The 22783-nt window shown below is 49.5% G+C and overlaps 1 protein-coding gene across 9 annotated transcripts in view; it reads left to right on the top strand.

The window, feature by feature from the left end:
- Nucleotides 1–22783, top strand: part of EXD3 (exonuclease 3'-5' domain containing 3) — a 305022-nt gene that overhangs the window by 126923 nt on the left and 155316 nt on the right. For 8 of the 9 annotated variants that reach the window (XM_063352656.1, XM_063352651.1, XM_063352653.1 and 5 more), the window contains 2 exons: nt 1915–1953; nt 19523–19689. In XM_063352656.1, coding sequence (XP_063208726.1) covers nt 1915–1953; nt 19523–19689 — 206 coding nt within the window. The remainder of the gene's footprint in view (nt 1–1914; nt 1954–19522; nt 19690–22783) is intronic. The other variant, XM_063352657.1, reaches the window with a different exon arrangement.

Raw genomic sequence — 22783 nt, 5'->3', positions numbered from 1 at the left:
TTTATCGTTATCCTGTGCGGGGAGAAAGGTTGTACCAGCTGAGAGTAAAGGTTTTTTTCTGCCTCTTCTGGAAAAAACCAGCCTGGATACCTTGTATCCAGCTGTATCAATGGGACTGTGGAGGACAAGGACCACAAAAGACTGAATAGCATAGCAAAGTGTTTCCATTTCTTGAATTTTGAATTATCAAGCTGTATTTGCCAAACGTGGAGCGGCGTTTCATCTGCAGTTCATAGCAGACTTTCTCCTCGTAGATACGAGAGGCTTTTTTAACAGAGTTTTAAGAGAGCCCAACAGGTTGTTCAGGTGTTCCTGCGGGACTATTGATCCAGTCTTCAGAGAGCCGGTTTTCAGGAAATGAGACACCTCCTCCAGAAGTGCCTGTTCCTTTTGTTCAAAGGAAGATTCGTTTGATGTTCTGACAGACGAAGGCAGACGCATACGTTTTTTCTGACCCCCCGCCCCGCGGTGTGTTGAATGCGAAGCTGGGGTTGGGTGGTGGTGACCTGATGACACCATTCTGGCACGGCCAGTTCTGCCCCCGAGACCCCCGGATCCATCCGTGAAGGCTCTGATCTGTCCTTGCTGCCCGCCAGATCCGCTGATAGAAGACCTGGGGAGGATCGAGCATTTCAGCGTCCTGCATCTCAAAGCTTTAATGTTGGATGACATCGTTCTAGAGAGCTCGCTCATCCGTGGTGAGAGAGTAGAAAGCATTTATCCAGGTGTATTTATTTTGCAGAGTGGAATGGATTCTTGATCTGATGTTCTGCTCTCTCCGGCCTTCCCTTTCCTTTGTTTTGGAGTATTTGCTTGATTTAAAGTATCCAAGCTGGCCGGTTACTTCCATTAAGGTACATTTGGCAGCTGTTTCTGGACACAGTCCCTTCTTCTGAGAGCTCTTTGGTGTTCTCTGTTTACCATTCTCAGCTGTGGATGAGGTCTGGTTAAATGGCTCCTTTATCTCACTAGTATTTAAATTACATGCTTGTATATCTCAAAGATGTTTTCTTTGAGGCTCTTACTCCCTGTTTGCCCTTGTACCTTTCCATAAAAGTGGCACTAGTAATCGCCGTTTCCTCTGCCAGAAGGGGGGGAGGCTCGGGCCGCGGTGGCTGATGCGTCTGGTGCAGGCTGTGTTCTCGGCGGAGCGGAGAGTAGGTCTCACCCCAAGTTCCTCCCCGAGGTTGGCTCTGAACTACATTGGAATGGGGATATTAACTTATCACTTTCCTTTCCCGGACCCCCTGATTCCAGAGGATTTTTCGTGACTTGGCTGTTGAGAAGAGTTTGTATTGTTGTATTCTGAAGGCTCAGCCTTGCAGATGACCCCTGCGATGGCTGCCTTTGCTGGAGCCCGTGGGGCTGGCTCTCCGCGGGGCTGGCTGTTGGGGTGAACAGTCTATGGGCGTGTTGCAAGCCTGAGGTAAAGGCGACAGCAATGATCCATGCGTTCCACCAGATCGTGGCCCGTTTCAGCTTTGCTCAGCAGCGTCTGTGTCATTGCAAGAGCCCCATGTGAGCTTTGAGGCATTCAGAAACGCCGCCGCGCTTTGCAGAGTGTTGTTAAGGTGATTAGATTTCTGCAAACGAGCCCAGGACCCAGCTCCGGGTAATAACGGGAGTTGGGGCTGCTGCTGGCCTACCATCGCCTGGGTGCTTTGATTGCATATGAATTTTTTGGGGTCTTATGTGCTGTAGTGTAACAGTTGCGTGAATTACTTCATCTAAGCTGGGTTTTTCTGCCATGCCCCGGCTGGTGACATACGAGAAGCAGAGGTTTCCCGTGTGCTCCAGAATGCATTCCTCAGTCGCAGTTGATGCCAGGGTGTAAGGCGGCGTGTTAAATTTCAGCTTGCTGTGTGTAGCGTTCTCCCTTTCTAAGACGATTCAGAAGTAATTTTGTCTTTTCAGAAAACCATGACTCAGGAGAATTGGACAGATCACGTTCAGGTGAGTGTGGATTTCCCTCTCCCATTTTCTCAGGGTTAATTGCCTGGAGATTATTTTAAGATGTTCAGAATATCCAGCTCCATCCTTTAATTACAATTTTGCACTTTCTCCTAACTTTGTAAGTATATACCAAAATTGTACATGCAGGGAAGAGCGAGGAAGAAAATTTATATTTTAATTCCTGTTATTCTTTAAAAATGCTCTAGTTTGGCTGCAGCCAAGTACGTTCTTTTACTTTCATGCACTGATTTACAAACGAACACTACGAATATTTATGTTGATTAATTACAAGGAGGGGGGAAAAGAGAGGCAGCTAACAAGGTGTGTGAGTACATCGGGACAAATATTAGGTGACCGCTCTGATCGTTTTCAACAGGTTTATTAGGTGACCGTTGGATATTGTGACTTCAACATCTTGTGCTGTAGGACACAGGTATTTTTAAGGACACAGGAAGAAGGGTATCAGTATGTTTTTTCTTGGTGTATAAACAGGACAGTTCAGGCAGCCATGTTTTGGCCTGATATTACGATAAATACATATGTGACAATGAAAGATCAAGAAATTCCATGGTGACAAACCCTTAGTGATTATTTATGTGTCCGTGATATCCCTGTGGAATTGCAGCCTCATGGTGAGCGTTTGCTCCTTTTCTGTACCTCCTCTCAGTTTGAATTCTGCAGCCATTAAGGATTTCTGACCGTCGGCTCCAGCCTGCCTTTGAAACCCCGTTTGGATGGTCAGCGTGGGCCTCTGAGCGGTAACAGGCCGGTCCCGTGACTATTGACCTCGTGCGTTTGAGATCTTAGGCACCGACTGTACATACCAGCAGAATGACTGAATTTTAAACGTGAGATGTTTCTTCTCTCTTTCGTGGGTCAGCAGGAAACAGAACAATTCAAAAGGCATGAGGATGTTTTTAAGACAGAGGTCATTGACAAAATACCCAGCAGCGCTTTGTGGCAACTGTTAAACCTCCTGGGTGTTTGCAGTAGTGAATTTTCAGCTTCTGTGTGTAGTTTATCGTAGCCCCGCAAGAGGCCAGACCGTGAGGAAGAGCAGGGGTCTTGCCTCTTGATCTCGGTGATCTTATCCAGTGAAAGAACTTCTCAGGGTTCCCCTTGATTCTCACAAGCTTAAAGGCCAGCACAAGTGCTGGTGCACTGCTGGGTCAAGAACTGAGGTGGGATTAGCCGTGAAACTGTAGCAGACGTCTTCGTCACGACGTTGGGATGCACTTTGGTGTGTGCGGTGAAGGGATTTCTGCCGGTGCTGTGGTGGATAGTGGGAAAAACCTCCCAGTTAACATCCACGATGGCAGATTGCGTCGGTCACTTGTGGAGACGGGAGGCTCGGGGATGGATGCTCTCTGGAAAGTGCTAGTTTGGTGCCTGGGAAGGCAGCTCCCTAGAGAGCTACGCGGGGCTCAGCTGCGTCGTGGGCTATGGCAGAAGGTCGTCTTTGCTTTCCCAAAATTTTCCACACTTGGTATTTTCTGTGTGCTGCCAACTTATATATTTTTGACAACTATGTAATTATCACACCAGTAGTGCTTAAACTTGCCTGTTATCAGTCCTGACTCTCAGTGCTATCGGAGATTACTGTCTTTGGCACCGCTTGAAAGCGATCAGAATCTGTACCTCTGCATCTGGAGGAAACCGAAATCATGGCATGTGCAGGTTGGCTTCTGCTTCACGCTGCTGGCAGCGCGGCTGCGCTCAACAGCAGAAAAGGGACAAAGGAGGAATCTCGGCGCAAGTTTTGGTTTTCAGTGGAAAACCCAAGGTTATCCGTGACTTTATTGTTTTAGAAAGATCGGGCTTTACATGAGGGAAAGGTTCAACTTTCCACTCAGAGCTTCACCTGTGACCTGATGTGTTTTGACCAAAAAAATCCATTAGGCTCCTTGCGGAGCTGCAGAGAGATGGGGGGGTGTTGTGTGTCCCGTTCGTATGCGCAGTTCAGGCTCACAGACAGTTTGTATCTGCCAGGCTCTGCTTGCGATGCTGTATTAAAGACACATTGTGCTGGGAGGGAAGCAGAGGATGGGGATGGAGTGTGGCCTCTGGGTCACCTGGGGAATGGGAACCAAGACTCCCAAAAGACTGCACAACGGCAAAGTCTCAGTCAGAATTTTTGGATATTTTTTTCCATTTTAAGTCCGAAGAGGCTGGAAGTCTTCATGGGTTTAAAGCCCATTTTTGTTGAATTCGGTGCTGCAGCCATCACAAAAGTCTTAAATGATGTAGATGTCGAGAGCCCTGGTGCAGGCGGTGCCTCTCCATGGGCAGTGGTGCCGGTCACGTCACCTTCCGTATGGCGGGCGATAGACGTTTCTGGGCTGGTGTTTCTTTTTGTTTGCCCTGAGCAGTACAAGCACAGAACTTTCCTGTTCCTGCCCTGTGGGATGAATTGAAGGTGTGATCCTGACTGCTCCTACAAAAGGCAGAAACTCGTTAGTTAATTGTGGGGCCAACGGAACCTGTTCCCAGCCCTGTAGCAAACTGATTTTGCCCCCTCCGCCTGCCAGCGCCCGCGCTGCTGCTCTGCTGTCCGGGCTGTGCCGCAGGCAGGGATGGCAGCCGTCGGCAGGCAGAGGAGGCAGGAGGGAAAGCAAAGGGATCAAAACCTCTTCATACCCTAGGGAAACTGCCCGCACCACCGCTGCCTGCTGGCACGCCGGGTTAGCCCAGGAGGGCAGCTGCTGTTTGTATCATCTTCTCCGAGCAGAGATACCTGGAGGGCAGAGGGAGGGGAAGAGCTCTCTTCTTGCACGGTGCCAGCCGCATCGCTATTCATCAGCTCGCCTAACCGATTCTGAGCTGCATGGAAAGACGCCGCGGAGTGCCTGTCTTCACAAGCAGAGGGGAAGGTGTGTGGGATATTGATGGTAGATAGGCAGGAAAAAAAAAAAGGCAGGCAGGGCATGAGCCTATTGTCTGCTTTGCTGTGTGCCCTTCTGCTTCCATTTTTGCACGCTTCATGTTTTTCATAGCTTTAATCAGCTGCGTAAAGATGGTAGATTTGGGTAGAGCAACCACAGAACAGCCGAGATGCGTTCAGACGTGCTCAGGGTCATCCTGCCGGTGGCTGCAGAGAGCGCTTGGCCACCAGCGAGAGGGACTCACTGAATACTGACATTTCCCTGGAAATTCTGCAGGACAAAGTCACTTGGAGACTAAAAGGCATGGAAGGTGTTTTTCAATCATCTGCCAAGCCTTCAAAAAGTGAACATATAGAACAATAATATCTATGAGGAGCATAGTAGGGAAGCAACTCTGATGGCAAACATCACCTCTAGCAGTGTTTGAGATCTCAGATAATATCCGAGATACTTGCACAAGGTTGGCAATATGACATGGGACCTACCGGGGAGCACTCCCTTCTTGGGTGGCAGCTGGAGCCCGAGGACATCTCAAATAGCACCAGGCACCTGTGTTTTGGCGACCTGAAATTCTCCTGGTTTAACAGAGGGCTTGGGAATAGGAGGGGCTGGTATTTTACTGCCCTGCTTTCAGTGTGCAGTGTTCTCGCTGATGTTTTGGGGGTGATCTGGCAGTTGTGCCCTTCTAGGCTTGGTTGCTTAGTGCCAAAGCACCCGTTTTGTGTGGAACGACCCGCAGCCCTTCAGGTCTGGTCCATTCCACGTGGGAGCTGTGCCCGTCTCTGCCAGGAGAGAGCTGCCCGGGAAGCTCCGAGGCCCTGATGCCACCCACAGGAGACACTCAGCTGGACGAGGAAAGGACGGGTGGTCGTGCAGGGGGAACGGCAGAACATCACGGCTATTTCTGAACAGTCAGAGCCCAGAAGGCGCATGCTCGCTGATTCTAATGTCCAGAGTATTTTTGCAGAGAATAAGTTTGACTGCAGCAGAGCTAACGAGTTAAAATGTTATCTCAGGGTCCTCTGGCCCAAGAAGGATCTGTGTGTTTATTTGGACTTCCTGCCGTGGAATTCCTTCTCCCATGGAGCAGAACAGGGTGACGGTGCACGGCAACGTAGCAATTTGCTTGGGGCCAAAACTAGAATCAGTGTTGGGCAGGGTTAAAACCGGTGAGTTTATTTAGGACTGTCAGTGTTACCCTCACCTGTTCGGCAAGGTGTCTGGGAGAGCGGGGTGGTAGAGATGGTGCTTCCACTTTTACTGACCTCGAGCCAAAGGGCCTTTCATTGCCAAATCTAAACACTTTCTATGCTAGCGTTTGCACGGGCAACTGTCCCTTAGTTTCTCAAGTGTAAAAACCTTAACCCCTTCCAAAACTAAGACTCGGGAAAAGCGCTGGTGCTTGAAAAGATGGAACTCGTTCTTTGGGCACCCATCGTCAGCTGGGGCTCGTCAGCCAGCCCTTTTGCCAGCGGATGCTTGGCACCACTCTGTCCTTCGGTTTGGTGCGTGCGACTTGAGAGAAGGGGACGGGGATACAGCACGTAGAAAAAGCGGCTGGTGGTTTTTTCGGGGCCCCTGCTGTGCAGCTATTCCGTCTGCTCTGCTCTTGCATGAGAACGGAGCAGATGAGCCCTGGAGCCAGCTGTTCTCCGTGGTCAGCGCTGGGAGAGGCTGCAGCTAATCTCCTCTCCTTCTCCAGCTGTGGCAGTGAGATAACTTATTTATTTTAAAATTTCTGACCATGAAAATCAGACACTGTGCCAGCTCGTTCTCTGGGTGACCAGGGCTGAGATGCTAGTAATTCGTAGCAAATGTATGACTCTAGTTCCACTAAAATTCTAAGGGTTTTGTGCTACTTTGCAGATAGTATTCAGATAACATTCAGAAATCTGCCCAAACAGAAGGCATAAAAGTAAAGTGCCCTCCTTTATGTGTAACACATTTGAAAAACTTTGGCAATTCCTGGTCCTTAATAGGTGTAAATTACCTTACGCTACAGCAAGGAGTTGATGTAATCTTATTTATTTAACCAATTAATTCCTAAATGGCAAACGCCCTCAATGACTGATGCCAAGATCCTAATGCGCTCTTTCTGTACAAGACCATTTTGACCTCAATTAAAATGTAACTACCTCTGGAATAAAATGTAATAGCTGTTATACTCAAGGAGGTAAATTTTAAGGGGAATTTAAAGGGCAGAATGCAATTATTTTTTAAAGTTTTTGTGGCCTGAACACCTGGCCAGTAATCCTGCTCTGGGGAATCTTTAATAAGGACAAGAGGTCAAAAAGGCCACTTTGCAAATATCCACATCTAGTGTCCTTCCCCAGCAGTTTCGGCAAACTTTTAAATTGCCTCAAGATTGTTTTGAGGACAGCAACATCCCTGTCGTGTGAGGAACTTAATATCTGTAGGGAATTAAGCAATCTGTGCAATGCAAATGGGAATGATATTCAGGAGGTGATAAATAAACGACATGTCTTTCAGAATAAGTCTGCATGTCAAATTATCCTTCGCTCTGTGTTTGAGTGAACTGTTTATTCAGGGATATAATGGATTTCATCACTCAGACGTCAAATCTAGACTGGCTGTTTTCCTGGAAGGTAGAAACCAAAACTAGTTTAACCAGCCGTTGTGTGGAGTCCCTTGCTAGTCTTTATGGCCTCTTTTTTAGCAGGAAATTAGAACCAGTGGGTGATTGTTTTTGTTCCTTCTGGCCTTAAAAGTCTCAGGGAGGAAACATCAGCCGAAATAAATTTTCATGGTTCTTGCGCTGCTGCAGCGGGGTGCTTGCGCCCGGGAGCTGCCCCACTTGGGCCCGGGTAGCTCCCGGTGCGGGCGTGGGTATGAATATGCAGGAGCTGCTCCTCGTCTTTGCCTGTTACGCTGTCTACAAAAGAATTGCATTTATCTTTCCACAACTTCAAGCAGCTTCCTAACAGCTGCTGTTTAAAAAAGAGAAGGTTTTTTGTTTGTTTGTTTGTTTTCCGTTTCCCTTTTGCAAAATAGATGGTATTTAGGCCTGGAGCAGTGACAGGTTGAAGATCTGGTGTCTGTCTTGCGGAGCCAGGACTGAGGGAATTGCTTTCTGGCAGTGGAGGACTGGCAGTCTTTCTTCCCCCAGTGTCCACTTGTTGCTCCCGTCGCTCCTTTCATTCCTCTTCCTGCGTTTTGTCCCCTGTTCAGGGACTGACCAGAAACTCAGCTTTAACAATCCCTCTGCTTTTGCCGCGTGCCTTTTTCTTTAGATTTACTGTTCCTGGTGGAGGTCTCTGGGGAGAACGTACAGCCACAATGTGATGTAAAGTGTGTTGTACCTAAGGGAATATTAAACCATGGAAAAACTGGGCAGTCAAAGTAGCAGGCAAAATATAGATTTCCTTCTATTTTCCAGTTCAGTTTGTAAATGGTGTCCTGTATTTATTGATAGTTGAAATAACATCAGCTGCGAAGCAAAAGGACTCACTGGTAGGGCTGATGCAGAAAACAGGCACATCTGTGGCTGTCTCAGGAACAGCATAACGTAATTCTTCAGTTACGTGCTGCTTTCTGGATAGAGAGCAGTAAAATATGCATCTGTACTAATGAAGTTAGCACCGTTGGTCTGAAAGAAATGGGAACTTCTCGTTTAACAAACCCACAGCTGTTGCGGGAGACGTACATGGGAAAAGCCAAACGTGCCGTGTGTTCCGTGCCTTGCTGTCTAAGGAAAGGTCTGTCAAAGGATGATATATACAGTTAAATGGAAACACCTCCTGCGTGGTTTAGAGAGGGTTATCGTCTGTAAGACCTGGAGGGCTGGCATGCCTAGTGATAATTATGCTAGTTTTATTTGTAACAAATCCAGCCATTTCTAGATAAATAAGTTGTGGTTAAGCACAAACATACTAATGAATTCTGGTGGAATTTTACAGTAGGTACAAAGAAGCTAAGAAAAGCTGCCGTTGTTTTCTGTACTACCTGCCAAATTGTCACAAACATTTTAAAAAATTACCCCAGAATTTCTCTGGCGTGATGGAAGATGTGTTTGCTCAACAACTTTGGAAAATCAGCTCACGTTTGCTTAAGTGCGGATCCACAGGGCCAGGCTCTGGGGAGTCGGCAGCAGCTCGTGGGAGCCGGTGTCTGTCTGCTGCTGCGCTGAGACATTGGCAAGTAATCGCTCTGAAAGCTCAGGGCTTCAGTGTTGAAAGTCGTGGCCAAATAGCCTTTATGTGCAGGCATATTAATTACTGGAGAGTGAAGAAAGGAAACCGGAGAGAATACACGGGGGCGGGGAAAAATCTCCTTTAAATTGTTTTGGTACGTTAGAGATGCTTTCTGACCTTAAAGCCCCTGCAACCAGGCAGGCCTAGCCTGCTCCTGAGCGGTGTAATTACGTTTCTCTCACTAGCGTGCATTCGTTCGAAAGCACAGCTTTATCAGAAAGAGATTTGGTTGGCATCAACCAGAGGGTAATTGGCTTATGGCTGTAGGTTGAGAGGTCGGTGTTAAAGAGTTAAGAGCGTCGGCAAGCGGTTAGACTGAACTGGTGTGCCCTGCTGGTATGCTGAATTCAGCCAAATGGGAGAAGTAGGAAACAATACAGGAAGGACTGTCATCCAAAACTTTGTAGGAACATATGGAACATACAAGGTCCTTGAAAGCTGCATCGGGAGTCTAATGAAGTCGATTCCAGGATACCTGTTCCTGACTCCAAACTGCATCAGCTACAGGATTGTATATCGCAAAGTGAAAGTGGGGACAGCCTCCCTTAAAACAAGCAAATCCTCGTGTTCCTTTTGCTCTAAGACAAAGGGAACCTTATCAAGAGCACTGCCCTCGGCCTCTCCGGTGGAAATAGGCACACAGGGATGGGACACGGAGCTTGCCCGCTAGCCCAGCAGGAGAGGCTGTGTTCACTGCCCTTGTGAAAGTGGGAAGCAGACGGGTTGTCGACAGGGCTCCGCACATGTTCCTGGTTGCGAGTGGGAGACAGCTCTGTGGCAGGAGAACCGCGATACTCTTGCCCTGCAGTAGTTTCTGCCAGTAGTTCCTACGTGCAGACGTAGGGGCTACATTTGCCCAGTTTTACTAAAGTCTTAAGCCCTGTACGTACTCACACGCACGCACAGATCCACCCTTATGTTCTCATCCAGGCGGCAGTAAAACTACCCCGACAGTCAATAATCATCCCAGGTTATTTAAAAACCCTGTAATCGCTCGGTACCTGTCTGAGCGCTTCCACGGACAGACAGGGGATTCTAAAGGCCTGTGCAAATCAGCTGCCTGGCACAAAGATGCTCGGGCTATTTGCAACTGATAGTTTGGCTGTATTATACTTTTAGGCGAGATTAGTTCACCAGTTCCCTGCCAAGAAGAGAACCGCATAAACAGAGGATTGTTTAGAAACAAAAAAAAAAGTTCCTCTTGACGGAGAAGTCATGTAAATGGGAAGAAACAGGAAACCAATCTTCCCTTGTTCGCTCTGAAAGAATGCATATCTCTGAGGAACGTTGTAATTATGGATTTAGGAAATCAGTCCAGTTTGCCAGGGTGTGAATTTCAGAGTTCACTCAGTCAACCCTCTCGAGCATTTCTGCTTCAGAACAAAAAGCACGGGGAGTTTAAAGGTACCAAAAGAGATTAAAGGGGAGAAAAATCTACTGCCAAGCTTTGCTTTTGGTAAAGATCCTGCAACGATACTTATTACTGCTTTGGCGTTGAGCCAGATGAGGTTTGTGCGTGGTAAAATAGAAATAAGTGGTAACCCCTGTTTTTCCTGTGGGCATCCATTTTTCATAGACTAACAATGGGAAGAGTTAGCACTCCTGAGCGAGCGTTTCCATCGTCAAGATTTTTGCTTATTCACTTTGAAGACTTTTAGTAAGTAGAAAAACGTCCCCTGCTGGGAATGCCACATTAGCGTGTTCTTAGAGAGAAGAGAACCTAAAAGCGAGTTCCTAACTGTTCTGAAGCGAGCCTGGGCTGGAACAGACCCAGGAGCAGAGCGGAGAGCCCAAGGTGTGAGCAGAAGGCCCAGCGATGAGGAAGATGGATGAAGTAGCCCCCTGAGCATCGGTGAGGAGGTCCGGCGTGGCCTGGAGAAGGGCTTTCCAAGGCAGGGCAGGAGCTCTCACAAACCTGCCCAGGAGTGAAGCGGCGGCAGCAGTGAAGAGACCGAGGAAGTCTGGTGTCAGTGAAGCTCAGGCTGGCTTAAAAAGAGAGCAAAGAAATGAGCTTGCTGCTTCTGTTCTTTGGCCATGATTGGAAGTTAATTCCGCTTCAGAGCTTATAGGCCTTTTAATTAAGGTAGTGATACAGGTGAGAACCTGGGTCTCCCGTGATGACCAGTCTTTCATGCAGCTGTTTCCACAAGAAAAGTGCAGATCCGAGGGGAAGTGCCGTACATCAGGAACAAGTGTGGGCAGAGTAACGACGCATCCTGGTGTAGGAGGACCCTTACAGAAAGCTGTTAAAATAATCCAGAGCCAGGACCAAGTAACAGGACGTTCCTGCTTTGTTGCTCGTCTTTATAACTTGGGATTTGACCTTACAAGGGAGAATGGAGTAGGGAGAGAACAAGAAAGAGGTTTCTGAGGCTCTTCCCCCGTCTGAAGATCCTTCCTCCTGAACAGTCTGCTTCGGCCGTGGGGAGCTGACACTGGCTGGACCCGAGCGGTAAATCCTCCCACCCCGCTGGGGAGTAATTGTGCTGGAATTCCACGACTTTTTGGGAAAGGAAGATGGAGCTTATGAATTCTCATGATGTACGTGCCTGGGTATGGGAACATTTGATTGAGTGATTGGTTGGGTTAATTGGCATACTAGTTTGGCTTGTTAGAGTTAATATTAGGGCTCCCCAAAAGAAACGGGAAGGCGTCGTGGTGGCTTCAGCTCACGTACATCCTGGCAAACTGCTGAAGAGTGAGCCCGGGAGTTCATTTAACAGCAGCAGTGGAGACACAGCGGCAGCGGTTTCATTCCTGCGGGCTGTTCTCTACGGATCCGCAGCTCGCGCAGCCCTGGGGTGCAGTGGTGCTCCGCTTCTCTGCTCCTGTCCCCGCAACGCTGTCGCTCTCTGGCAGCGTGCGCCTGTCGCTGCGGTCCCTCGCTGTGCCTTTGTCGCTGGAGTGGAGCTCCTGCAGACAGACCTGGTAGTACGAGCGGATGTCGGACACTTCTGCTAAGTTGGATTTTGGAATAATCATGTTTAATAGTAATCCTTCGGGCAGCCTCGTAGCTTAATGGAAAATGTCCTATTTTCCTCGTGCAGGCTTCCGTGCTTCCAGACGGAAACCAAAATAGAGTTATGTAATGGTGACTTTTGAAAAAGTTTATGAAAGTGCTTGACAATTGTTTAAACCTTCTTAGGCTTGAGAGGCCAGAGAAACGCTGTTGGGTCACACGAGGACCAGGCTCAGTGAACCTCGGCAGCAGTGCGGGTCACCCAACGCGCAGTATATGATGGGAGCCCTCACTTTCTTAAACTGGAGAGCAGCATTTGCCATTTGCCACAGTGAGACTTTGTTCGTGTGTGTGTGTTTGACATAATGACAAAAGGCAGATAGATAAATGCTACTTCAAAATACACTGGGAAGATAAGGGTTGCCAGTTTGTCTTCAATGCACTGTGTTACTGGGCTTAGACAAAGCGTCTACTGTGATAAGTAACATATTACTTGGTGCTCTGAAAGAGTTTGGCCAATTTCCCCATCCTCATTCATCTTCAGTCTTGCCAAGTGCTGGAATGCTCCCAGAAAATATCTCCAGCCTGCCATCGTGGGACCAAGAGGTGTGAGAAATCTGGAAGCGTATCAAAAACTGTGTGGCTTATGTATTCAGAACAAGTCCTTGGTCCTTTGCTGATCCCTGGGATGAATAATATTCGGCAGCTCTGGGGCCAGGGTTAGGTTAGAATTTACAAGCCGCCTCTGGAGTGATTGTGAGAAAGGTGTTTCAGGGAGAAGCAGGGACCCTCAGGACAGACTTCAGGCTGAACTGAAGGAAAAAGAAATTATATCTCAAAAAGCAAAAATCTACTTGTTAAGGAATTGTATTTCTGGGGGTTTTTTTATGGATGTCATGCAATTATTTCTCTCTCTAAACAAAGGTTCTTGTAATAGGGTTAGCCTGGCTCTGTAGCTCATTAAAGACACACGTCGGTGACATTCCCTGAACAAGAAATGGAGGGGAGAACAAGTACTGCGGGTGAACGCACCCTGATTTTGTGTATCGGCATCCCTGGAGCTGTGGGATATAGTTGAGGAAAAAGAGTTGCGAGTTAAAATAAAAAGTTTCCACTGGGAAAGTCCCCAGAGTGTCAGGCTGCACCTACACTGCTAAACAAGAGCGTGTGCTGGTCCATGGCTCCGAAGACAAGTGGCACTGGGCGACTCACTGGTACCACCGCGGCCTCAGGCTGCCCCTGGGAGTGTCAGGCTGCCTGCCCTCCCGGGACCTGTGTCTGAACCGCAGCGAGGAGCGCAGGCGCGGGTCCCTTGGCTAATGCCGTTGGGCAAGCACAGCAGCAGTGACCCATCAGAGAGTAAAAGCTGACTTTTCAGGACAGCATTAGTGCAGCGGCATTTGTGTGCTGGCGGGTAACGTGACTGAGTGTCGGCGCTGAGCTTTACCGGCTCACAGGTGTATCGTGGTGCCCTCTTCACTAAATCCTCCCTGAAGCATCCGGGGATTGTGTGGCTGACGGTTCGCTGGGGCACGCAGGAGCACTCTTGTTATTGAGTATTGCACCCTCCCCGTTATACCTCAGTTTCTGGCTGGGTTTGTGCCTTCTCCAGAGAAGAACCGTTGATATCCATGTCTGGTCACCTACCGAAGTGAAATCTGGTAATGTTTGTGTCAGACTCACTGAGGTAGAATGTTGAGAGCAGAGCCTTTCACCTCTGAAGTGGGAAGTGACGTGTGCCCTGCGAAGCGGAGCCGTTGCCAGCAGGCGGTTTATCTGTTACGTGGCTCTGTGAGTTGGGGGAAGGTTGTACGAAGGATGTCCAACGCCGTGTTTAAAGTACGGCTCAACGTCTGGCTTAGTATTTTTTGAAAATACTTTCTCTTCAGATCTGGCTTTGGAAGCAGAGTTTGTTCTTTCCCTCTACTATATACCTTCTCTCATCTGCGGCAGTATGAGCAGATTTTGGAGACGTGATGACTTCATCTGGTGAAGATGAATGACTTCCCTCAGGGGCCGCCTGACATCAATTTGGAAGGAATCCCAATGCAGGAAATGTATTTGGATCTCTGTGTAGTACTGTTGAGCGTGATCAGGACCGTCCTGTATTCTGGGTAGATGAGATCTTGGGTGTTCTTCACCCGGGAGGTGCTTGGAACTTGAAAGCAGCAGTTGCTGCAAGAAGCCGCCTGTCTGTGTGGAGACGAGTCTCGGTGCTGGGGAATGCGCAGCAGTGCTAATCGCAGAATCAGAGGCTCATTTCAGTTTGAAGAAGCCTGTGGAGGTCTCTTCTCTGCCCTCCTGCTCAAAGCAAGGCCAACTTGCCTTAGAGAAGGTGTTGCAGGGCCCTGCCCGGTTCCACAGCCCCTCTGGACCCATTGCAGTGTTCAGCCACTGTCATCTTTTTTTCCTTTAGGCCTGGTTGGAATTTCTGGAAGGATCTGACTCCATCTTCTCTATGATCCTCCATGATAAAATTGAAAAGCGCAATTGTATTCTCCTGTTGCCCACAACTTAGCCTTCCCTAGGCTGCGCAAGCCCTGCTCCCTCAGCCTCTCCTTCTCCATCATGTCCTCCAACCCTCTCGGTCGCTCTTTACTGAACTCCCTCCCGTTTGTCAGCATCTCTTTTACACCGGGCTGCCAAAACCAGGTGCCGTGTCCAGGGGTGGTCTCACAAGTGCAGCACAGAGGGAGTAATCCCTTCCCTCGACCTGCCGGCTAAGCCGCAGCTGGCTGGGCAGTCAGTTGGTCCGTTTTAACAGACCTTAACATCCTTCTTCTGGTTGCCGTTTGGTACTGGTGTCTGGAGTTCTGAAGGAGAAATTGCGTTGGCAAGATTGTGAGAGCTGCAGAAAGAAAAATGGAGCCAGATGCATCTCGTCACACAATGTTGTCCTAGCTACTCATCACAGGCCAGCAGCTTCGGTCAGGTTGCCCAGGAACAATAAGCTCCTTGTGAGGAACGCCAGTACAAGAGGCCAGTTGGCTTTGAGAGTTGCCTTTGCCTGGATCTGTTCGAATGATCCTGTAAGTTAGACTCCTCTGAATTGCCCTGCGTGGGGAGGCTGGGAAGCTGAGTCTCCTGATTCACAAAGCTGGAGCTAGGTAGTGTGAACATGCCCCAGGGAGCCACATTGCCAGAGCGTTGTTGAAAGAGAGAAGAAAGACCACTTCCCCACCATTGATGTGGTAATGGCCTCCAGAACACTGAAGTGTGGCTCTGTCAATGACGCACTGATTGCTATCTGAAAGTCAGTCTTCTGGGATATGAATGGAGGCTATTTTGTTCTTCTTCAGTTCATAAATTAGTGCATCTGAGTAGCCAGTGCCTGTGAGGAGGGAGCAGCTCAAGTGGTGAGAAAGCAGGGCTTTCTCATGCTTCTGGCTTTGTGCGGTGGCCGTGGGTGAGCGGCCAAGAAACCCTCTTCAGAAGTGAGAGTGGGGAGAGCTGGCATCTTTCATCCGAGTGCCATCTCTGTAGGAGACCCCGAAGTCAGGATCCCCCTTCTCTCACGGACCAGGCTGTGACCCGGGGCTGAGCTGGCGCTGGGGGTCCCAGCTCCGATCTCATGCGAAAAGGACTTGCCTTCGATGAGGCGCGGCTGCAGCATCTCTCCATAGGGTACAAATGGTGCTAACGTCAAAGCAGAGATCTCCAGCACAAATAAAAAATCGATTAACAATAAAACTAACACAGTCGGATGTCCCAGGGAATCTTCAGACAAAGGGATCCGCGCAGGACCTGCAGCTCCGCGGGGAATTTAGAAATGCCGCTGGTGTCCTCCGCTGCGTGCAGTGGGTTTGTCCTTTCAAAGCCCAGTTGTGGGGTTTTTTTTCCCTTTTAAAGTTGCTGGCTCTAAAATATTCTACTTGACATTTTCTCTACACTCACAGGATTTTTTTTGTTGTTTTTGGAAGCACTTGAGAACAGGGGAAATTGGCCAAGACATTCAAAAGTTAAATTAAAATCTGACTCTGCAAATAGCCAGTGTCACTGGTGCGAATAACCTCGCTCTCCGGTAAAAGATATTGAGGGAAAGTGAAGAATTGTTTCTGACAGAAATGCAATTTAACGCACACAGATAAAAGTAATCGAGGGTTGGCGAGGGTGGCTTCCAGGCAAGATGTTGGCTCTCTGGATCCCAGATTGTTGATAGTAATGGAGGAACTGCTGCTGCTCTGGGTTAAGCTCAGGACAGCCTAAGCTCGCGCCGCGCTGCTGCTGGTGAGCTCTGGAAGGCACCGGGCTGGGTAGGAACAGGATTTACGGGTAGGTAAATCTGCAGCAGTCGTTTTGGAAAGCTTTGATCATGGGTTGTTGGTGCTGTCAGGAGTTTTCGTGTGCGCCTGTGGATTAAAGAACGTATGATATGTCTAGAATTCAGAGAGGGATGTGAAGAAGCCTGATGGTCTGCATAATCTTCTCCTGCTCGGAGGTGTCGCTGGTGTTGATCAGAACAACTGTGCCAGTTTCCTCTTGAAAAGTGTTCGTTTACTGAGAACAAAACACATGAAACGTCATCCCTAGTGGAACATTTGTCTCTGCATCTGTGCCCACATCTTCTGGGGCCAAAATTTCCACATTCTTGCTTCTTGCAAAGCTGTTGCGGTGGAAGCCTTTCCCCTTTATAGCAATGTTGGGTTTTTTCAGTAAAAAAACAAACAAAGCTATTTTCCGTTTCAGAATGCAAGATGTAATATCTCTGGAGAGATTAACCTTCTTTCCAGAGTTGTTTTTGTGGTTGAAAGAATAAATCTGTTATCATTAAAATAAAAAATAAAAATCTGCACCTCATTATTTCCAGAAATAAAGCTGACATAATGAGATTTATTGAGAATTTACTTTGGGTGAACTGAAGAGAGATCCAACCCCAAAGGCTTTGTGTTCTAGAAAAAAGGCAGAAAGACAATAGGAAGGACACAGGGGAAGCTCGAAGAGGGAATTGCTCTGTGATGTTAATAAGAAAATATGTTCTTTTCGGGAAGGACTCTGAGAAGTGGCTTGGCAGACGCGCAGGAGTAGTTATTCAGCCCCCCCCCACGCGTTAGGTGCTTGGCTGAGCTCGGTTGCGGGAGGCGGAGATGTGGGAGATGCCCAAACTATCAGGACTGGCACCGCCGGGAGGAAAGATTCGGGAGGAAATGTAGAGGGCAAGAAGCTTTAATGTGAGAGCTTCTCCCTTCCTGCTCGGCCCCTTCCCGCGGTTCCCGCTCCTGCCCCTCTCCCGGAACAGAGCCCTGCTCAGCAGCTGGACCCCCGTCCCGCTGACACGGTGCCACCAGCCTCTTGGGAGCAGCAGTAAAAATATTCTTCCACATACGCATGAGAAGAAATGTGGTTTGGCATTTGGCAAAGTCGCAGGGGTGTAGACTTTGTGCTGAGGCAGCAGTTTTCGTGAGCAGACTGGCTTCTCCTGTGCGCTACCTGGGATGCCAGATCTCTCTGGATTTTCTGCCAAGCCTCTACCCCCTCCTGCACCTCTACGGGGTGGGTCATTCTTTTTTTTTTTTTTTTCTTTCTTTTTTGTTTTTCTTTTTTTCCTTCCCTTTTACCTTGGGGCCATCAACAGGTTTGTTTCCTGATCTCTGTGCAGGGTGTCTGCTTTGAAGGCAACTTCTCACCTTTTAGTTACTGCAGGAATGCGAGGAATGAGGCCCCCGTGCCCAGCCTCCCACCCCGCCGGGGCCGTGTTTGTACACGCAGCCCAGAAAGAGCAAGGTGCCGCCAGTCCCTGGAGCAGACTCTGTCCCCGCAGCCGCAGTCTGGTGGGCAGCGAAGGAGAGATGGAGGGCGAGAACTGACTTTAAGTGTGCGTCTGAGCATTTCGCTGCGCTGAAAAATGCTTGCTGGCAGGGCCAGCAGCAACGTAGCCGTAGAGCTACAGATCCTGAGCCACCACGTAGAGTTTCAACTTGTTTTAGCAATTAAGTTTTCTTGACAAGGTTAACTTCTAAGGCAGATCCATGAGTAAATCCGTCTGGCAAGAGGAGGGAGCTGCTGGTCTGGCTGCAGTGGCACCGGGGTGTTTGCAAGCGCAGGCGCGTTGGCCGGCAGGAGGAGCGGGTCATTCCCACCCCCGTGTAGCTGTTGTGACAGTGTCGGTGTCACTGCGTCCGTATTGCGCTTACAGCTGCTGTGCCACAGCCCCTTAGAGGGCAGCAGCCAAGAGGGTGAACAAGACAAAAGGGCTCCGGTGAACCCAGCTGTCGCGGTGGAGGCTCTTCTGGGCCCGGTTTGCCAATAGCTGCTCCCTCCTGCCAGGCTGGGCAGCCTGCCGGGCCCCGGCCACGCTGGCTCGCAGCTGGGTGTTTGGGCTTAAACCACATTTAGCCATGAGTTTGTGCGTGTGCCCGCAAGGCTCCGCAGGGTGCCAAGGCACCGGCGCGCGTTCCTTCTGCCAGAAAACTGCTGGGAACAGGGAACGTCCCAAACTGCCCTCCCTGCCTGCAGGTGCGTAAGGCAGGCTCCTGCGGTGACACTCGGGATCGTTGTGTTTGTCCGTGTGGCGGAAGCAATGATCCCGTTGTCACATCCACAGAGGCCTTGAATAGGCACCGAGGGAGGAATTTCTTGCACCCAACCCTAGGTCTTCACAGCTGGAGCGACTGCTCCAGGTTCCTCTTAGGATCGGTGGGGATAAAGGAGGACTTTCGGAGCACAGTTCGCATAACCTATTTCCGCTGCAGGGTGACGCCGCGCGCACCTTGCACCCCGTCTGCGGTGCTGCTGGTCCGTGCTGGCTGCGGGGGACGTCTGTCCGCACCGCGTGCTGTTGGTGTTGCGGGGACCTGGTGCCCCCGTGTTCACAGCAGTGCGTGCAGACGGGCTGCAGGCGGGTGAGCCAGCCTTCTCCTCGCTCTGAACACCACATGCTGTGGCTCAGGAAAGCTTCACTGATGCGTCCTACCCGTAACCCCTGTAACTCCGGGTTCCCCGCGCGAATACTCCCAAAGCTGGAGGAGGCCCCGTGCTGCCGTCTTACCCGGAGAGAGACTGAGCCATCCTCTTGCCTCTCCCAGGACATCGCTTCAGGGCTATGCACAGGCACAAAATGAGACCAAAACAATCCAAACTCTTACCCCTCCTGTAATTACCTGCCTAACGAGCCCAAAGACCTTTACTGTTTGTTCAGTCACCAGTTCGGATTTTACTTGATACAATCAGTATCTGAGCAAATACCACGCTAGTCGTCAGCCAGGCTGTCAGGGGCATTGTTTTACCCTTGTTTCTCGGTGCGGCACCTGCAGAGTGGTGTTCCCTGAGCAAACAGCCGTGCTGCCCAGGGCACCCGAGTACCCTGCTGAGCCCACAGTTAAACTGTGCGCTCTTCGGCTCTCGGCAGAGAAGTGCGGCACTGCTGGGTTTGCACAAAATCGCTCCTGCAGTGGGGGGATTCTCGCTCCTTTCTGCACTTCCCCAGGACCCCCTGGAGGATGCTGTCTCCTGAGGGGGGGTGGAAACACCCGTGATGGGGATTGCGCTGACAGTCTTCCTTCCCCCTGGATTCCTTGCAGAGCACAGTTGGAGAGAATCGGTGGCTTCAAGGGCACCTGATCCAGTTGATAATCAGTTACTGTGATTTGAACGCAGCGGCAAGATGGGCACAACGCTACAATTTGCCCAAGGAGATGCTGCCTTACGGAGTGGCTGAGGAGCTTCAAAAGCTTCAGATCCAAGAGAGGTAAATACTCTGTTTCATGCCTTTTCAACGTAGATTACTTATCATCCAAGGACTACATATTTGCTTAAAATAATCTGCCATAATGCTTCCTCAGGGAGATAATTTTGCAAAAACTTCCTCCATTTACTCAGATCACATCTTGGCCACGTACGTGCTGCTTTTCTTAAGGCTGGAAAAGTCTGTAAAAGGTACACGCTAAAGTCACTGCCGAACACTTAGAAGCCGTATGAGATTGCTTCGCGCTGCAGAGGGGTCTTCAGGCTCCCTTTGCCAGATCGACAGCGCAAATGAAATGATGTGGGTAGGATCTGAGTATGCGTCTCTTTTACCGAGTTGATTACGTGTGCATCTGCATCCCCCACTGTACTGTAGTCTGCTTTCATGCCTTTTCGAAGACTGATGGCCAAGAAAATAATTTTAAAGTTCCTTACATTTTTCTGATTGTATTTATTTTCTTCCTCCTTTGACAGCTCATAAGCCATTTTTCATGCCAGTCTGTAACTTTTGCTTCATCCGAAGCTTTCAGAAGTAATGGGAATTTTTGACATTTGGGGTCAGATCCCAGAAGAGTCGCGTTAATTGAAGTTGGGGTAAAACCGGACTCTCCAGCACAAATTTACCAAGTGAGCTGGTGGTGGAGGTGGTGGAGTCTCCATCTCTGGAGACATTCCAAACCCGCCTGGGCACGTTCCTGTGCCACCTGCTCTGGGTGACCCTGCTCTGGCGGGGGGCTGGAGGAGATGATCTCCAGGGGTCCCTGCCAACCCTACGATTCAGTGATTCTGTGAGCTTAAGAAGCCTTTAGCCCCCAATTAGGCTCTGTCCCCTCTTCTTCCTGTAATGCAATCCCAATGACACAGTGCCATGGTTCCTCTCCTGCTTTGGGACCACATGTTGTACGCGGCAGGTCAGGCCGCAGTAGCCGCAGTTCCTCCCCCGATGGGAGCTTCATCCTGTTGCGTGACTTGAAACGAGTACAAAGGCAGAGGTACAAAAGAAGCGTAGAAAAATCCTCATATTAAGAAGGGTTCTTACAACTCCTTGATTTCAAGTGCACAGAACTGTGCAAACAGCCCCAGCCAAGGATCTCTGTGAACCTGCTGGTGTCGGAGGGGAAGGTGGAGGGAAGAGGGTGGCCGGGTTCTGTGCGGTGGGGAGCCAAAGCTGTGTGAAGCTGGAAAGAGGCTCAAAATTTAGGAAGACGCATTTAGCCACCTAAACTGATAGGAGCTGTCTGATCCCCACAGCAAGCTAGATCCAGAGGAGTACCAGGGCTTTGTCGTTCTGGTTCGGGGTGTTCTGTGCTGTGTCTCTTCGAGAAGATGGCCCAAGATCGTCCTCTTCACACAGCAGCATCCCAGGCAGTTGCTCAGCTGTGCCGAATGGAGGAAGACAGGCTGTATTTGAAAAAATGACTCAATGCAAATGATTTGCTGAGCCCCAGTAACTCACTTTTATACTCATGTGAGTGATGATGTATCTGCCGTGCTTCGTTGTCTCTGTCCATGAGGTGTTCAAACATGGCATTCAAAGGTAGCCGTGTTTGGCACCCTTTTATAAACCTTTTTTTTTTTTTTTTCCTTCAGAAAGGCCTGCACGTCTGCAGGGTACTGCAAGTCTTGAGGAACTGCAGAGCTTGCAGGTGATACTGCCTTGAAGCTCGGGCTGGATGAGCTCTGGCTGGTTGTCCCGCGAGCACACAGCCCGGTAGCCTCCGTGCCCACGCGTGTTCGGGAGCCGAACTCCTGCAAGGCTGCAGGCTACCACAGTCCTTGGGTTCAGAGTAATTACACACTCACCTGGCTGGCCTGCTACCATCGAGCAGCATTTTCTCTGCTCATTCATGTGCAGGAATTCATCTAATTGGATTCTGTGCACAGAAGAGGACTTATTCCGGAGTGCTCAATGCAAATGGGGGAGAGCTCTGGGCTGTGTGGTTGGGGTGCAGCATAACTCAAAGCCTTGCTGTTGTTCGAGGAGCAATCGCGTGTTTCCAGGTACAGCCAAGGCTTTTGTCAAAAATAGAAAAGAGGAAGCAGTGATAATTTTGGGGTCCCTTAGGACTCTTCCACTATTGTACACATCAGTCAGCGTATTCCAGGGTGTTGTGCTTGGCTGGACCTGGCGCCACTTGCTTGATGTCTCTCTCTTACCCTCACGGGTGAAATGTGTTGGGTCTTTTTTTTAGCGTGGAGATTGGTGTTTCTAGTTTGGAAGCCAGGTGAGATTAGAAGAAAATTTGGGGGAAACTCTTGACCACTCCCGAGAGGTAACTGTTCACAACGTTCTGCAAGCTGATAGCCCGTATCTTCAGCATCCGGCAAACAATGCCCTTGAAGCCTTTAGTACGAGGGAGCAACGTCCTCCATGGAGCTGAACTTCTCAGTGTACGGATGGAAATCTGACTCTGATTTGAAATGGCCTCTGTGTCCAGGAGGAGTCGATGACATCATACATTGCATGTTTGGGGAGGAATAAAGCCAGCAGAAGGTCGATGATCCCTGCTCCCTGGGGAGCGAGTTGGACGCTTTCAGCGCCGTGCTCTTGGTGTGAGAAGCAGGGGCAGGGTCCCTCTCGGCATGGCTGTTGCCGGAGTCTGCACACCCGTGCTCGTCGGCTGCCTCACGCCATCTGGGCTTTCTCCTGTTACTGCAGAACACGCGGTCGTAGGCAGATGATTTGGGTACTTCCTTTTACCTTGTGTTCTTAGTGCAGGACTTTCCTCCTGGTGTCGTCTGTCAGAATTAGGAAATCCAGGTAACAGGATCTGTCACCGGCTGCCGGGATAATGCTAACCCTCACAAGGCTTAAGGAGATGATTTTAAGAAGACCAAGCCTCAGACTGAGCGAGGTTACCCGCTCTAACAGGTTTATCATCAGGTTTGTTGTCTTCAACATTACAGCAAATTTCCAGCTCCTGGGAGAGGTGTTCCGAAAAAACCTGCAGCTTTCGGAACTAAAGCCCATATTTTTGGAGCATAGATTGGGCTAACTGGAATCACACAAAAGGTGAATGAGAACACGGTGTATTATTATTTTTTCATGCTGATGATTTTGGGAGGTTCTCACAGACGGCCTTGGACGGCTCAGGCGC

This window comes from Chroicocephalus ridibundus, chromosome 15 (assembly GCF_963924245.1).
Source record: "Chroicocephalus ridibundus chromosome 15, bChrRid1.1, whole genome shotgun sequence".
NCBI classification, from domain to species: domain Eukaryota; kingdom Metazoa; phylum Chordata; class Aves; order Charadriiformes; family Laridae; genus Chroicocephalus; species Chroicocephalus ridibundus.
The sequence above is the reverse complement of the archived record's forward strand: the minus strand, read 5'-3'. Positions and strand labels throughout refer to the sequence as shown.